Genomic DNA, 18,201 nt, shown 5'->3' with positions numbered 1-18,201 from the left:
AGGAATCTCACGTCAGAGGATTTTACTGCAACATCAAGCAATGTTGGATGATTAGCTTTCATACAGATGTTTGATGGATGTTTGACGGATGTTTGATGGATGTTTCCAGATTGCAAAATGGATGACTGGTGTCGAGAATGGATCTGGGAAGTTAATGTAATCTTTTCCTGCCCAGATATGTCATTTCTGGCTAAGTATAGTTCTATAGGGAAAGATAGAAAGATTTTTTTTAAATGACCTTATCTACAAAAAAGAACTCTCTCTCTCTCTCTCTCTCCCTCTCAGCAATTTTCGGTTCCGGTCACTACTTGGAGGGGTGATCACTAATAAATGGCAATTTGAGGGTTAGGGGACCATATTTCTAAAGGTCCTTGCATTGAAAAAGGTTACTACTCTCTCTCTCTCTCTGTTTGGGAATTGAACATGGGTTCCTCTGTTATGTAGAGAGAGAGAGAGAGAGAGAGAGAGAGAGAGAGAGAGAGAGAGAGAGAGAGAGAGAGAGAGAGAGAGAGAGTAGTAACCTTTTTCAATGCAAGGACCTTTAAAAACATGGTCCCCTAACCCTCAAATTACCACTTATTAGTGATCACCCCTCCAAGTAGTGGCCAGAACCGAAAACCGATTAGTTTCATTGATCGACCAACCGGTGATGTACCATTCATTGATACGGTCACCCATCCAATCGCTGACCACACTTACTACGACCTTTATGAAACGACTGGTAAAAAATCTTTTGTATTCTGTAACGAATCTGGTTAATCACTTCTCTTTATCAAAGTGCCAATTAAAACATTATTTTCTGACACTTATTTTTTGACACTTATTTTTTGCCACTTATTTTCACAACAATATTCTATGGGAAAACAGTCGCTGAATTGTTTTTATAAAGTTTTGCTATAATAAAAAAGTTATTTACTATTGTCTCACATATATTGAAGGTTTGCCTTTTCAACAAAAATAAAATATAAAAAAATGAGTCCAATTAGTGTCTTTGTCAATTTTTGAAAATAGATTTCTGTGATCGGTTCTCAATACAGAGGTGCTTTCAATTCCTTACTCTTCAGTTTTAGCGGTTCAAAGCACTGTTTGGAATGGTTGGTGCTTGGGTGGGTTACCTTCTTCCAGAAACAGTCATGGAATGTTGCTTGTCTTTCAGTATTGCAAAGGCATCAGCAAGGTTTATCAGTCATAATCATGAATTTATCAACACATTTACAGTTAAATTTATCACCACACTAATAGAAAAGATTTATCAGATTTTTCAGCATATTTTATCAACTGTTTGAATGACGAGTTAAATTAATAAATAGGGTATAAGGGGAAAGATTGATAAAATACTTAAAAATTGATAAAGCTATCTACAAGACCAATAATTCCTAACAAGGTGAACTAATCTTGTTCAAAAAATTTATCATAAAAATAAAAAAAATATATATAAAAAAATGATAAAGATAAACAATTTTCATGACAAGATAAACTTATGAATTACTATATCAAGAAGATGAAAAATTGTATGTTACTAAATTTATCAACGGCTGTCAAAATGACAGTTACAATTGCGAACTAATAAAGGTATTATGACACCAAAAAGGAGCAAAAAAAAAAATATTCAAGAAGGACTTCCAAAATAAGTGAAAGAGTAATGACCCAAACAATCAATCTACTTGTCAAGGGAGTGTAATTATTATTCGTGCAAGATGAGTGCCGTGTTTCAATTCCCTAAGATTGATGGCAATTCAGAATTGATAAAAAACAATCTTAGTGAAAAGGACCTTTCTGGGAATCCTATTTCGAGTGTGGATATAGAAAGATACGTAGAGGGAAAGCTATAAAGTGTAGATATAGAAAGATATATAGAGGGAAAGCTATAAAGATGTTGATACAGAAAGATATACAGAGAAAGCTATACAGTGTAGATATAGAAAGATATATAGAGGGAAAGCTATAAAGTGTAGATATAGAAAGGAATATAGGGAAGCTATCAAGGTGTAGACACAGAGAGAGATATATAGGGAAATCTATAAAGGTGTAGATATAGAAAGATATAGATGGATGGATGACAGAACTCGTGTAATTTACGAAAAGGGATGTCCTTAGAGAGAGAGAGAGAGAGAGAGAGAGAGAGAGAGAGAGAGAGAGAGAGAGAGAGAGAGAGAGAGAGAGAACTATACCAATCAACTAACTGTTTATACATACAATCATCTGATAAACTTAACCACCCCCACCATTCATTCCCAAACAATGACCACTGCCTTTGCAACGCCAGTTTAGGGCATAAACCAGCCCACCAATAAAGCAAATTCAACCATTTTTTCCCTTCACGAGAAAAAAGCAACTGGGGCCCTGACCTCAAATCGTTGCAAGCATGATGAAAGAACTTTGCAAATCGCTATTGGAGATGTGGTGCTTTCGACTCAGCGTACGGCTTGTAAGTAAGAGGGAGCACGCGAGCGCGCAATTTGGGAGATGGAGGTTAAAGAGAGAGAGAGAGAGAAAGGTTTATTTTGGGTAGGGGTGTGGAACCAAGAACATAAATCATGCCCCTGAATGGACATATATGTTCAAGTTAGATTAAATTTGGGAGAGAAGAACATCAGGTTTGTGGAATAGCTGAAGGAATGAAATACGAGGCTGTTTGTTTATAAACACACACACACACACACACACACTAGTATGATAAATACACGCTTGTTTATCAACAGGGTACATTTGTCAGAATGCTGGGGGGTTGAGGTTATATAAATCTAAAACAGATTACGTTAGAGACCTTGTTCAATCTTGTTTCGGGGTGGGAATAGAGGTCTTCCTGTTGTTTTAGGAGAGAGAGAGAGAGAGAGAGAGAGAGAGAGAGAGAGAGAGAGAGAGAGAGAGAGATGTTGATGAAGTGGTTATACCAAAGTAAGGTGAAGTTTACCTCATCGAGGTCCTTCCGTTTTCAATCATGAATTGGTATGCATGTGGCATCTATTAATGCTCGCTCTCTCTCTCTCTCAACCAGCTGACGAACAAATCAACCAATCAGGACTTGAGTAGAGTAAATTCACCCTCTCCCCAATTAAAAAAAAAAAAAAAAAACAAACTCCTCCATTGACCTCAAATCAATAGAAGGCGAAGAAAGTTGTTGCAAATCACTGCCATAAGATTGCAAAGGCATTGAGCGACGACGAAGGCGTATACAGTAGTAGGCTTTGGAGCGAGGCGGAGGCATGCAATCTGGGTGGAGTGAGGTTGAGGAGGAGGAGGGGGAGGAGGAGGGGGAGGGAGTGAGGTTTGAGGGTGAGGTTTGCGGGTGAGGTTTGGGGAGGGAGAAGTCAGTCCAAGTAACATAGATCATCAGGGTCTGAATGGAGGTGAAACTGGTCTTGCTTTGGTTCCAGATTTCTGGTCCGGATTAAATTTGGAAGAAGAAGAAGAAGAAGAAGAAGAAGAAGAAGAAGAAGAAGAAGAAGAAGAAGAAGAAGAAGAAGAAAAATTTTTTGCGTATTGCTGGAAAGTCCTGGAACGGATAAAGGGAATCTGTGGGTTAGCTTTGGTTATTTATTTATTTATTTATTTTTGTACGATTCCAGATGGCGGGAGAAATTGGACACGTCCTGTTGGAATTCAAGATTCCAGTTTTGATTTTAGGAATTACTTATGCCACCTGGTAGTCAGTGGACTGTGAAGGGTCTCACTACCTTGATGGATAGAGGCCTGGGTCTCACAATCTCATCCCCAAACTCACCTGTCTGGAATACATGGGTCTCGCAACCTCATCCCAGAAAATCTTCCTGGAAACTGGAAGGATAAGACCCTCTGGAAACTCTTCCATAGACAGGTGTCTCATTTGAACAGGATTGAATTGAAATCAATATACCATTTAGGCCAAAGGCCAAGGCCTGGGACCTATGAGGTCATTCAGCGCTGAAGCGGAAACTGACAGTGAAAGGTTTGAAAGGTGTAACAGGAGGAAAACCTCAAAGCAGTTGCACTATGAAGAAAGAGAATATGAAAGGAGGTACAGTAAAAGGAACGAAAGTTTCTTCGGAGCAATCGAGTTTTCTGTACAGCTGCTACAGCGTATAATCAAGGCCACCGAAAATAGACCTGTCTTTCGGTGGTCTAGCTATAATGCTGTATGAGCAGCGGCCCATGAAACCTTAACCATGGCCCGGTGGTGGCCTGTCCGTGTCGTTGCCAGATACAGGATTATAGCTAACTTTAACCTTAAATAAAATAAAAATTACTGAGGCTAGAGGGCTGCAATTTGGTATGTTAGGTGATTGGAGGGTGGATGATCAACATACCAATTTGCAGCCCTCTAGCCTCGGTGGTTTTTAAGATCTGAGGGCGGACAGAAAAAAATCTACTTTATCTAACCTTCTTTTAATTACCAACTACCCACAAATCCAGTCAGGAAGAAGATTAGCAGAGAAATATATCCGGGATACACATTAAAGCGGATATATGTCCCTTAATTCCTGCTTTTTTAAAGTGATAACTGATAGGATTAGCAACATTAAGTTTGGTGAATGGCGGACATAATTTTAGATTAGCCTTGATAATCGTCGCTCGGAATTCCTGAGTTTCTTTTTTACCTTTCTCTCTCTCTCTCTCTCTCTCTCTCTCTCTCTCTCTCTCTCTCTCTCTCTTCAATCCCATTTGCTTCTTGATAAACTGATTCTTAAATTTATCTCGTCATGAAGAAGGTTTATGAATCTTGATCATTTTACTGATTGTCAAAATTTTTGCTTTGTATGATAAACTGATGAATGAGATTAATTCGCCTTGTTAGGAATTATTATTGTTCTTGTAGTTAACTTTATCAGCTTTTAAGTATTTTATCAATCTTCCCTCTTATACTTTATTTATTAATATAACTCGTCATTCAAACAGTTGATAAACTATGCTGAAAAATCTGACAAACTCTCTTTTCAATAACTGTGCTGATAAACTTAACTGTAAGTGTATTGATAAATTCATGATTATGACTGATAAACCTTGTTGACTCCTTTGTAATGCTGAAAGACAAGCAACATTCAATGACCCTGTTTCTGGAAGAAGGTACCCCACCCAAGCACCAACCATTCCAAACAGTGCTTTGAATTGCTAAAACTGAAGAGTAAGGAATTGAAAGCACCTCTGTATTCAGAATCGATAACAAAATCTATTTTTAAAAACTTGACAAAGACATTAATTGGACTCATTTTTTTTGTATTTTATTTTTGTCGAAACGGCAAACCTTCAATTGATGTGAGACAATAGAAAATAACTTTTTTATAGCAGAACTTTATAAAAAAAAAAATTCAGCGACTGTTTTCCTATAGAATATTGTTGTGAAAATAAGTGTCAAAAATATAATGTTTTAATTGGCACTTTGATATAGAGAAGTGATTAACCAGATTCGTCACAGAATACAAAAGAATTTTTTTTACCAATCGTTTCATAAAGGTCGTAGTAAGTGTGGTCAGCGACTGGATGGGTGGCCGTATCAATGAATGGTACATCACCGGTTGGTCGATCAATGAAACTAAGCAGTTTTCGGTTCTGGCCACTACTTGGAGGGGTGATCGCTAATAATGGTAATCTCGAGGGTTAGGGAACCAAGTTTTTAAAGGTCCTGGCATTGAGAAAGGTTACTACTCTCTCTCTCTCTCTCTCTCGTCCAGGTGTCAGGTTTATTCTATGTAATTATAATCAAGGAATAAATTCAAGGTTTATTCTGTGCTAAAATGAAACAGATAGATATATAATTATACAGACAGACAGACAGATAGACAGATATAAGACACAGAAAAAGAGACATAAATAGACAAAGAGAGAGAGAGAGAGAGAGAGAGAGAGAGAGAGAGAGAGAGAGAGAGAGAGAGATAAAATAACTGAAAAAAAAAAAATTTTTACTTCGCTGTTTTCAAAACCAAAAAAAAAAAAAAGAAAATAAAAAAATTGGACGAATACGAAAGCAAACAATGTTTCTTTTCCACTCTCACAAAAAAATATATATATATCAGATTTTACAAGCAAGAAATAAAAAAAATAACAAGTAGAAAATCCGCCGAAGTGTCTTCTTCGGCGCAATCGAGTTTTCTGTACATCCGCTACAGCGTATAATCAAGGCCACCGAAAATACATCTATCTTTCGGTGGTCTCGGTATAATGCTGCATGAGCCTCGGCCCGTGAAACTTTAACCACGGGCCGGTGGTGGCCTATCCTATATCGTTGCTAGAAGCACGATTATGGCCAACTTTAACCTTAAATAAAATCAAAACTACTGAGGAGGCTAGAGGGCTGCAATTTGGTATGTCTGATGACTGGAGGGTGGGTGATCAACATACCAATTTGCAGCCCTCTAGCCTCAGTGGTTTTTAAGATCTGAGGGCAGAAAGAAAAAGTGCGGACGGACACACAATAGTTTTCTTTTACAGAAAACTAATACTGATTTTTTTTTACATATCATTACACCACCGTACACACACACATATGTATATATATACATTATACATATATATATTTATATGTATATATATATACATATCTTTATATGTGTCTGCCAACCTCACAGCTTTCTCCAACCTGCAAACTCCCAACCACAGTCGAATAACTACCAAGTGTCCAACCCACTCATTACACAACAAAACCCAAACATATATTATTCAGAAAAAGCAATCCATTTCTCCCTGACACACACTACCAAAACGAGTATCACAACCACTACAAAAAAAAAATTATAAAAGACTTAAGCTTTAGGTGGACCAAAATTCTAACCACCTCCTCCTACCACTTTTTTAGGGGGTGGGGGGTTGGGTAGGGGTAATGATAAATCTGACCTGTCTGTTTCCGAGATAACTCAATTTGACAGAGATGACGCGAGAGTGGGTAGGAACCATGAGAGAGAGAGAGAGAGAGAGAGAGAGAGAGAGAGAGAGAGAGAGAGAGAGAGAGAGGCTTCTTATGCAAGCTCTACTGGGCCATAATACAACTCTGATTCCCTGAGAACTGATTTTTGTATCACTTAGTCACCAGATTGAAATGGGACGAACTTAGGATGAACAAGAACACTGAACAAAGGTCCTGGAACAAAGCCAGGATGAACAAGAACACGGAACAAAGAACATCGTCCCAAAATAAAAGCATAACACCGGGGCCTAAAAATATACTTAAATAACTCTACAAAAAAAAAGAACCTATTTCCAAACCTGCTTTGAAAATCCACCAAACTCCATCACCAACTCTTTCTCTCTTCCCTGAACATTCGTGAATGCATTCTGCATTAATTAATGCATTCTCCATTCATGAATGCATTCCACATTCATGAGGAATGTTTGCAACACTGATGCGTTCTTAAACATTCATGGGGAAGCTGTTATGTTTGCAAGGCCTAGATATGCATAATGTAATGGAGTGTGTCACTTGCGAATACAGGCTGTTGCCTGTGTTTGTGTGTGTTTGTGTATAGTTCAGAAGGGGATATAATGTGTATACACACACATACACACATAGACTCATAGGCAAGCATACACATGCATGTTATATATACTTTATGTATGTATGTATATATAAATAAATATATATATATATATATTGCAAGTGCTTACAGGCCTATAATCATATATAAAACGTAATATTTCCTTTCGCTGAGAGAGAGAGAGAGAGAGAGAGAGAGAGAGAGAGAGAGAGAGAGAGAGAGAGAGAGAGAGAGAAATAATGACAGAAAATAAAAGAGGGACTTCTCACCTTTCCATCTCGAGAGAGAGAGAGAGAGAGAGAGAGAGAGAGAGAGAGAGAGAGAGAGATCACGACAAAAGTATCCGAAGAATGGCTTCACCCGGGAGAGGCAAGGATTACCTCGTGGAGGCCATCCAGTTTATAATTAAGGTCGGAGGTCCATATCCCCTTCTTGCACGGAAAGGGGATTGAATATCATTTCTTGGTATCACTGATGAAAACCCGCGAGTTTCGTGGGACGTTTCGTTTAGAGGGTGATATTTACCAGCAATTTTTACTAAACCTATATTTTACTTTGGATATAGATATACCTTACCACATTAACTACTTAATACATATCTATTTTAACACTAAAATTATAAGTTTATATATATATATATATATATATACATATATATATTTTAATATATATATAAATATTTTATTACTTAGGTCTACGCTGACGCCTCTTCACACTAGACCCCGGTAGAAATTCATTATTTATTTTAACTTTTCTAAACACCCATTGACCTTAAGTCCCCAAAAATAGAACTTAATAATGTTAATAACAACTGGCGTTGTTAATCAATTCTTATAAATCTTAGTTATTAATCTAATAGCCAGAGATTTTTTAGAGAGATTTTGAACTTAGAGATGGAGGCTTGACATCACTCTCACATTTCATTCATTTAATACCCTTTTTCTCTTTATTAAAAAGCCACAACTTTCAATTATTTAACGAATGAATGCTCTAGGTCAGCACTAACATTCAAAACCCAAAACTGACTTTGAAAAATAAAAAAAAATTATTTCAATTGAGAAAATCGGACTCAAACCACCTCGGGTCTCAAAAGTTCGCCGATGCACGCTGTGACGTCATCGTATTCCTCCGCAGAAAAATGTTTTCTTGCGTAATACTGCACTATACACTTCACTGTTGTAAATGTTGCTTATATAACTTGACATCGCTTAATTTAAAGTGTTTTGAAGTGTCTTTAATAATATTTATTCTGTTTATTTCAAAGAATTGACTGACAATGTTGGATAATTGATGGAACTAGTTCACTGGCGTATTTCTCAATGAATCTCCATTACAGCTGGTTCATGTGTACATAAATACACCTATGTAAACATACGTAGCTTCTAGAGATCAGACGTTAGTGCCTTAAGCAAATACACTTAAACCACGGAATAAAACCACAAAATTAAACCAAGAATTGACATAAACCACAGTCCAGGGAAGCCATTGTTATTACACTAACTAAACCACTAGGCCTAATACTGGTTTATATCCTCCATTTAACTCAGTGTGAATAATTATGTTTTTATTTTGCTTTAATTTCTGTTAAAATGGTTTTGTTTTATAGTTTTATTTAGCAGGTTTTACTTGTTTGTTCTTTAATTGAATTTTTATTTTAATTTTCAATCCTAGTTTTTCAATTTAAGTGTATATATATATATATATATATATATATATATATATATATATATATATATATATATATATATATATATACATATACATACAAAAACACGAAAATATTCTGAGATGAGGGTGCTAGCCCCAACACCTCCATAGTGGCCACACCCCACCAAATCAACTAACAGCCAGGTTCATTAACTCAACACTTAATGCAATAACAGACCCACCCCTAATATACTAACACGTGTGTGTGTGTATTTATACTTATTCAGCAACATCATTAATTACTGACTTTGCAATAATCTGCAATAATTGCAAATATTAATCATTAATCAATCACTGACTTCAATCAATGAGAAATTCGTTTAAATTCAAGCATTATTGCACAAGGCTGAATGACCTGCCTGAAGAAGGTTGCTCGTTATTTACGACGGGAATTGTGGTATATTGTTTGCAAGGGGGTGGGAGTGGTAGGGGGTAGTTTTGCTTGGAGTTCTTCTAATAGAAAAATATATATATATGTACATGTGTATGTATATATATATATATATATATATATATATATATATATATATATATATATATAGAGAGAGAGAGAGAGAGAGAGAGAGAGAGAGAGAGAGAGAGAGAGAGAGAGAGAGAGAGAGAGAGAATGTTTTTGTAAATATATAAATTCTCTCCTATACAAAACATGATAAAAAAACTATCTCCCATTAGTATCAATAATACAGGAGAGAGAGAGAGAGAGAGAGAGAGAGAGAGAGAGAGAGAGAGAGAGAGAGAGAGAAACTTCTCCCAAAAACCCTCAAAAAATTCACAGCAGGAAGATAAAAAACGAAAGATAAAAAGCAAAAAACTATGAAACCATGGAAAAAAAAATTTATGAATCAAATTTTTATGCTAAAAGTTCGGCCCTTTGTCAAAACTTTCGCGGTTATATTTGTCATATCTGATATACATTCTCTCTCTCTCTCTCTCTCTCTCTCTCTCTCTCTCTCTCTCTCTCTCTCTCATCTCACATTTCATCCCAACTCCCTTTTCAGAGTTCAAACTCCAATGTTACTTTTTCTTCCTTCCTAATATTTCTTTTCAGTCAGAGTTATCTGCCTTTTGTCTTGCGAGAGAGAGAGAGAGAGAGAGAGAGAGAGAGAGAGAGAGAGAGAGAGAGAGAGAGAGAGAGAGAGAGAGAGAGAGGATTAACCTTCATTTAAAGAGTGGAAAGTGAAGATCTTATTTCCCATTCTTGCATTTAAAACTTCAGTGTTGCAAAAGAGAGAGAGAGAGAGAGAGAGAGAGAGAGAGAGAGAGAGAGAGAGAGAGAGAGAGAGAGAAAGGGTTCATTTACCTTGATTTTTCATGATTTCTGTTCCTCTTTGCAACAATGGCGTCGCCACATTCAGTTGCAAACGAGTCTGCAATTAGTGTCTTTTGCAACGTGAAGAGAAACTGGTAGGGTCTTGTGTATTTGGAGGGAGAGGGGGAGAGAGGGGGAGAGGGAGTTGAAGGGTTTTTTGGAGGGAGGGAGAGGAATTGGAGGTTTTTTGGAGGGAAAGGGAGTTTTTTTTTTTTTTTTTTTTTTGAGAGAGAGAGATAGAGATCAGGAAGAAATACATAAAATAATTGTTAGAGAGGTTGGACAGCAAAGTAAGATCCATAAAATAATGAATCTAAAGATTAACCTCGGATTATTATGGATATCTTTTAAGTTTCTGAAAATGATTTTCAATCCTTTTTCATAATTTTAATCGGCAATAAAATATGACCAGATTTGACTTCACTTCCTCGAATTAAGTTGGGTTAAGGAATAAATATATCAATAAAGAATATATATATATATATATATATATATATATATATATATATATATATATATATATATAAAATACATATACACATATTACCAAATTCTTCTGTACCTCCCTTTCAGTTACGACGCCCGCGCGGGCGAGTTCACCTCCGGAATCAGATGGGCGAGCGAGAAGGCGCTGGGAGGGCGTGCCTTCTTCCAGACCGGGTCGGATCCGCCCATGCTGGTCCTGGAACCCGCCCACGAGAACGACCAGGGCGTGTATACGTGCAGGGTGGATTTCAGAGTGTCGCCTTCCACGACTGTTGTCGTGAATCTAACTGTTGTCAGTAAGTATTGTCTGCAACCAACAGCAGTTGGCTGATCACCATGTAGCCAGATGTTAGTAAGTAAGGTATATTAACTGTTATAATTATCATGGCTGCTACCAACAGCATTTGACTGACCACCAGGTAGATAATCCATTGCTAATGTCAATTAGCAATTGGAATTGGAATGAAAATTCAGTAGTGAAGGGAAAAGCCTCAATAAGAGTCCCAGTCCTTCAATCTGTGCCTGGCTGGGCTAGCTGAATGAGAAAGGGTGGTTGTGCTGAGTGATTTTAATGTAAATGTACGTTTTAGTGTCAGAATGGCTTCAATGCAAGAGAATCTGGAGGTAGTTTTGTATTGATGACTGTTAATATATTGTTGCATACACACAATACCTATAAATATAGTTAGGAAAAACAAAATAGTTAGGAAACAGTTTATTAGATAATGCATCAGTAAAGATCAGATGAGAAAAAGACTTGGTAGATTTAATGGTGTGAAGAGAAGTGGCTGGAGGTATATCCACTCATTACCCATTAAAGTAAAAGTAACAAGAGAAAGCAACTTTCTTTATTGGACTGTGAATGTAATTAACACAACACAGTTTGATAAGAAGGAAGGGACCTTACCATATAGTGAGTTATTATTATTATTATTATTATTATTATTATTATTATTATTCAGAAGATGGATGAAAAACGAGCTGGGAGAAAGATACCAAAGTGGATAGGGTTCGTGACAAGTTAGCAAATGCAAATGCAGGAAATGCTTGTGCATACAAGCACTTAACCTGAAGGAATAGAAACAATGAACATTGGTATGATACACGTCCCATTCTGCAAGGACAGAAATGAATTCTATCTCACAGAATTTCCAACCAGTTTAAAAAAAAAAAAGCCATTGTCTAAAAAGATAACAGTCAACCACACTAGAATACTTTTAAAAGACACGAGAAAGCAGTTAATGAAAGAGGAAAAAGCAGTTAAGAAAAGAGGAAAAAGCAGTTAAGAAGAGAAGAAAGCAGTTATCTAAGTCTTAGGGATTCCGGGCATTCAAATGACCCAATATCTGAAATTAACGGAGCGTCACACACTTAAATGCTAATTGGAGATGTAGTTGGAAACGATATTGCATAATTAGCAAGAGAGAAAATGGCGAAGAAGGGAGATATGATAACTTGATAATGCTGATAATGAATAGGAGAGAGAGGGAGGGAGAGAGATATATGGGAAGTAAAACTTTGACTTTAGAGTTATAGAGATATATTTATGAATTTTGTTTTTATATTTAGAGGTTACACTAAGAATGGGTGGAATTTGTCATTAGCAAAATAATTCCTATGAAAAGTCATTTTCATAAGAATAATTTTCCATCAAGCACTACTTTCAAAGAATTATTTTCACAATGAATGCCTTTAAAATTCAAAATCACTTTCAAAGAATTACTTCCAGAAGGAACACCTTTAAAAATCAAAATTACTTTCAAAGAATTACTTTCAGAAGGAACACCTTTATAAATCAAAATTACTTTCAAAGAATTACTGCCAATAGGAAAATTTAAAAATCATTTTCACACAAGATAAGGATCATAAAAAAAACTGACCTTAATGAGAGCCAACTTTGAGAAGAAGAACTTTCATTGAAAAGAAAACTTGAATCCTTTGTATAAAAACCAATGGCAGTTTGCAGAGAACTGTTATTCACCTCTTTCATCCAAGTGGGTTTTTTTTTTCCGGCCAACAAAACCCGTGCAACAATCTCACGGCAAACTTCTCCCACCCATTTTTTGATTCACTGTTCCATCTCCTTTATCTGAACGACCCCGTTTTTTCCCTCCATAATTCTGGCAAATGTTCCGGAGTCTGTCTCGTCCCCTTTATGAAGTTTCCAAACGCATCCCCTTTCCTAAACTTGGCTCGGCCAACTTCCTAACTTCTTCCTCCTTCCTTCCTTCTTCTTCTTCCTACACCTCCTCCTACTAAGTACAGACCAAGACCAATATCAGAACTTCTGCTGAACTTCTCCTGAAGTTGCTTAAGGCGTTCTTGATTATGTGCTCATCTCTAGCTTGTGGGTTTTCGAACCTCCCTGGGCAGGTTAGGGGAATGTTGTGTTTGAATGAGGACGATTACCACTGCTCTCAGGCGAGTGTGTGTGTTCCATTCTCTTGTGGCTCTGATGTCCGGATGATGCCGAGTGGTTAAGCGAATACCTAACGCTCTGATGATCATGAAAAGAGTCCCAAGTCAGAATAAGAGAAGAGGTCAGCGCAGGGTATGGTCGAGTTAGGTTAGGTTATGACCCTATCTTGTAAAGCAAAATAGGTCAGGTTAGGCTGGGTTTCTGGCACCCTGATAATGTCGAACAGCTAAGCAGAAACGGACCCCGAAGTAGATCCCATAAGGGTGAAACCACTTTAAGGAATCATTTCCTGAAAAATCAATTGTGTCCACTGTGAGGCAGTGAACAAGTACCTGGCGATTAGTTGACGGTAGTGGGTCTTAGCCAGGGTCCTGAGGCAGGGTATAAGGCTAGCAACCTCACGCTGAAGAAGTTAGCCCTTTAATCAACCGTATTCTAAAAAGGGGGAAGGCAGATAACTCAAACAATTAACCTTTCTTAATCTTCTTCTTCTTCTTCTTCTTCTCCTCCTCCTCCTCCTCCTCCTCCTCCTCTTCCTCTTCTCCTCTCCCTCCTCTTCTTCTTCTTCTTCTTCTTCTTCTTCTTCTTCTTCTTTTTATCATGTTCTTCCTAACTCACGCAAATTCTCCACACCCTCCTCCCAGACGAAGTTACGGAGTTTATTCTCCTCTCTCTCTCTCTCTCTCTCTCTCTCCTCTGCCCCGACCTGGTTTAGGGTAACTTCTTACCTTACCTACTCCCCCCTCCCACCAAAACTTCCCCGTGTCAAGTCCAATATCGTAAACTTCATAAAGTTTCTAGTTACTCGAATGCTAGTTTTGCGGTTTACGTTTGTGGTGTATTATTATTATTATTATTATTATTATTATTATTATTATTATTATTATTATTATTATTATTATTAAATTAATTATTAAAAATACTCATTAGTAGCATGAGTCTTGAAGAGGAGAAACATATGTATATACATATATTTAAGGATAAATCTGTACAGGTCTATCTTTAAATATATGTACATATACATAACTGTGAATTTTTCTCCATTACTGTTAATAATAATAATAATAATAATAATAATAATAATAATAATAATAATAATAATAATAATAATAATAATACTGATTACAAAAGAAATAAAAATTCATACATATACTTATAAATTGTACGTATTTAATAATAACAATAATAATAATAATAATATAATTATAATATAATATTAATAATGTACAATTACATAAATAAATTGTATTTATAAATTACATAACATATACATAATTGTGGACTGTTATTATACAACGGCTTTCCACGACATTGTGAATTTCATTGGTAATAACATTAACAAATATATATATATATATATATATATATATATATATATATATATATATATATATATATATATATATATATATATATGCTACGCATACCCCACATTACGCACGCATTACGCACAATAACGACAGCAAGAACCTGACTACTGCATAACGCCAAGCTATCATTCCAAAACCGAACGTTTCACCGCTCCTGAAAAACAAATTCCAGTGCCAATTCCAACTTTCGGCTCCATAAATGATATATAAAAACTTTTCTCATTCCGGAACGGCGCCTGAAACGAAAACCCATATTCTGTATTATTCTATATTTGTTTTTGTTTTTTTATTGAATTACTGTGATTTTCAATAGTTGGTTTATGTAGGGAAAGTGCTTGTCTATATTTTTAATGTCTAAGGGCAAAATTACTTTCCCCTGGAGTTAGTTTTATGTTAGGGAGTTAGAGCATGTATTAGGTGAAACCGGTTGGGAATATATATATGCATATGCATAAAATACTCAGGTTCCCACTTCTTTTACGACTTGTATGGCCTGGTTGGCAGCGGCCTTGCCTTTCAACTGAAAGACCTGGGTTCGATCCTGATGTGAGTCTGAAATTTATTTCTGTCCCGCGCATGAATGTGTGTTGATTATTCCTATCATATGTGTGTATATATATACACATATATACACGTATATACACGTACAAAACATAACAAAAAATACTAAACACCTTCCCAAAATAATAAATAAATTCCCAATAAAAAAGATAAAATTCCCAAAACCACTAAAACCTAAGTTACAGTGGAACAATGTTCCTTTTGCTCCGCGGAGCGACGGAATCTCGCTCGGGGGTCCAAACGTCCACTTAATAAAGATAAGGTCCCCCCCTCCCCCTCCCCCCCCGCGATATACGTAGAGGCCGGGATATGAAAGGAACATTCGACCGACGCTAGATAAGGCAGGCTATAAAATGTGACGCCATTAAAGAAAGTTGTAGTGGGTGATCTGTTGTCGATTTTTATTTTTATTTTACTTATTTATTTATATATTTATTTCAAGACCTCCAGTGATGTTTTATAATAATAATAATAATAATAATAATAATAATAATAACAGACCTATTTTCGGCGGCCTTGATTATACGCTGTAGCGGCCGGACAGAAAACTCGGCTGCGCCGAAGCAGGAGACACTTCGGGGCATTTTTTACGCATTTCTTTCAACTCGGAGAATTGATCGCAATCCGGACCATGCAATCCGATCCTTCAACTCGCGATTCCCGCATGATTGGCCGGACTAAACTTTGATTGGGGGGGTATTTCATGCCAGTTTAACCGATCGACGTTTGCCAATTAAGGAGAGGAATCGTGGCCTGAGAATTGTGTGTTTAGAGAATCCTGTGTTTAGAGGATTCTGTGTTTGGAGAATCCTGTGTTGAGAGAATCCTGTGTTCAAAGAATCCTTCGCTTAGAGAATCCTGTGTTTAAAGAATCCTGCAATTGGAGAATCCTGTGCTTAGAGAGTCCTGTGTTTAGAGAATCCTGTGTTTAGAGAATCCTGCGTTTAGAGAATCCTATGTTTAGAGTTTGTGCTACAGAACTAGAGGGGTTTGGAGTATAGAATTTTACAATAATAATAATAATAATAATAATAATAATAATAATAATAATAATAATAATAATAATAACAAAATTACAGACGAAAATATAATGCTGAAATCTTAACTTTGTATAAACAATCCCACAAAACGGGGAACGCTGTGAATAGGCCATTGCTTTAAACACTTTAATGGACTCCTGATAACTTTGATGGCTGATTGAAGATTGTTGACTGAGATGCACTGCCTCTAAGGGAATGTATGTATATATGTATATGTATGTGTATATACATGTATATAAAAGTATATATATAAAATTTTCAAAATACCTTCAAAATCTGACTTGAAACTCATATTTGCATACAAAAACAAACATCAAACGTACTTTGGTTAAGTTAATGGTAATAACATTGACAAATAATTACATTTTTGTTGATGTCAATGTTGATGATTATTTCAATAATTACTTGTATTTTTGTCGTCAATAACTCTTATGATTATCTACATAACTCAACATACAATTCAATTTGATAAGATTGATAATTACTTCACATACCTGATGTAAAATAATCTTTGAGTTTAGCGTTGATATAACTGATTATCACACCTGAGATCTGAGATAAGAGATTATTTGAATTTAGTATTGATAATCCTGATAATTTACCGAGACTGGGTCGCCTACTGCAACCGGTAATGCGCCACAATAAGACCCGAGAACCACTCAATTCCGGTGACAATACAACCTTACATGATCAGTAGTAGGTCAGCTGTGACCTCTGGTGACCCTGCAGTGACCTCTCCCCGTATCTCAGGATTTGTATGAAACTCTATGGAATTTTCACAACTTCTTGTCTCAAATAATTTATTTTGCACTTTTTAGTAGGCTACATTTTAATAAAAGTATGTTTTCAAGAGTATTTTATATATTTTTTTCTATTTTTATACTTTATATTTTTTATATTTTTATTTTTTTCCAAGTAACGCGAATTTCCCAACTAAACTCACTCAGCAAACAAATTGATGCATTTGTTTGACGATGCAAACAACATTCTTATTTGTTCTTTGTCAATGGACCAACTTTCTAATTAGGCCTACTCCAAGAAAATAAATATTAGTTTCCAAAAGAAGGTTTAATCTCGCGGGGTTTTTTTTTTTAGTTTTTTCTTGTTTTTCATGTTTTCCGTTGGTTCCAGCTTTCGTTAGTTATTTTCATTTGTTTTTAATTTTCTTATTTGTTTTATTTTTAAGGGGGTTTGAGGAGGTTACCGAATTTTCGTTCTAGGGGTGACCAAAGAGTGTTTTGTTTCATAGCCAGTATTTTGGTTTTAATTTTTTTCCCAAAAACTTTGCTTACGTTTTTAATGCTCTCTCTCTCTCTCTCTTTGTTAATATATTTTTTCATATTAACTTTATACTGACTCCCTCCTATCAAACTCTCTCTCTCTCTCTCTCTCTCTCTCTCTCTCTCTATACTCTCTTATATATTATATATATATATATATATATAAATATATATATATAAAATTTACATAAATACATTAATATATAAATAAATATATAAATATACTATATATATATATACTTTCATATATTAATATCTCCCGATACTTATAATACTTCCCTATCTACCTTGCATCACCCAAGACTCACCCAACAACCACCCAATCCCCATAAACCAAATTAACAACCTTCAACAACATCCTAATATTCCCTTTATGACAAAATTAAGATCACCTGCCCTTTAACGTTAGCAAAATAAAAAAAAAAAACTAATAAAAATAAATAGCGGTAATTCCTATGGTTATTACCGATAGTTAAGAATAAAGCACTGCGCAAGAGAGAGAGAGAGAGAGAGAGAGAGAGAGAGAGAGAGAGAGAGAGAGAGAGAGAGAGAGAGAGAGAGAGAGAGGGGGAAACTAGGGGGTT

The 18,201-nt window shown here is 36.0% G+C and overlaps 1 protein-coding gene across 1 annotated transcript in view; it reads left to right on the top strand.

Annotated features, from left to right (window-relative positions):
• The window catches only part of LOC136856014 (uncharacterized), a 201,699-nt gene that overhangs the window by 135,722 nt on the left and 47,776 nt on the right, over positions 1-18,201 (top strand). The window contains exon 3 of the mRNA XM_067133566.1: positions 11,035-11,243. Within this exon, the coding sequence (XP_066989667.1) occupies positions 11,035-11,243 (209 nt within the window). The remainder of the gene's footprint in view (positions 1-11,034; positions 11,244-18,201) is intronic.

The sequence above is a fragment of the Macrobrachium rosenbergii genome, chromosome 34, assembly GCF_040412425.1.
Source record: "Macrobrachium rosenbergii isolate ZJJX-2024 chromosome 34, ASM4041242v1, whole genome shotgun sequence".
Taxonomy (NCBI): domain Eukaryota; kingdom Metazoa; phylum Arthropoda; class Malacostraca; order Decapoda; family Palaemonidae; genus Macrobrachium; species Macrobrachium rosenbergii.
The sequence above is the reverse complement of the archived record's forward strand: the minus strand, read 5'-3'. Positions and strand labels throughout refer to the sequence as shown.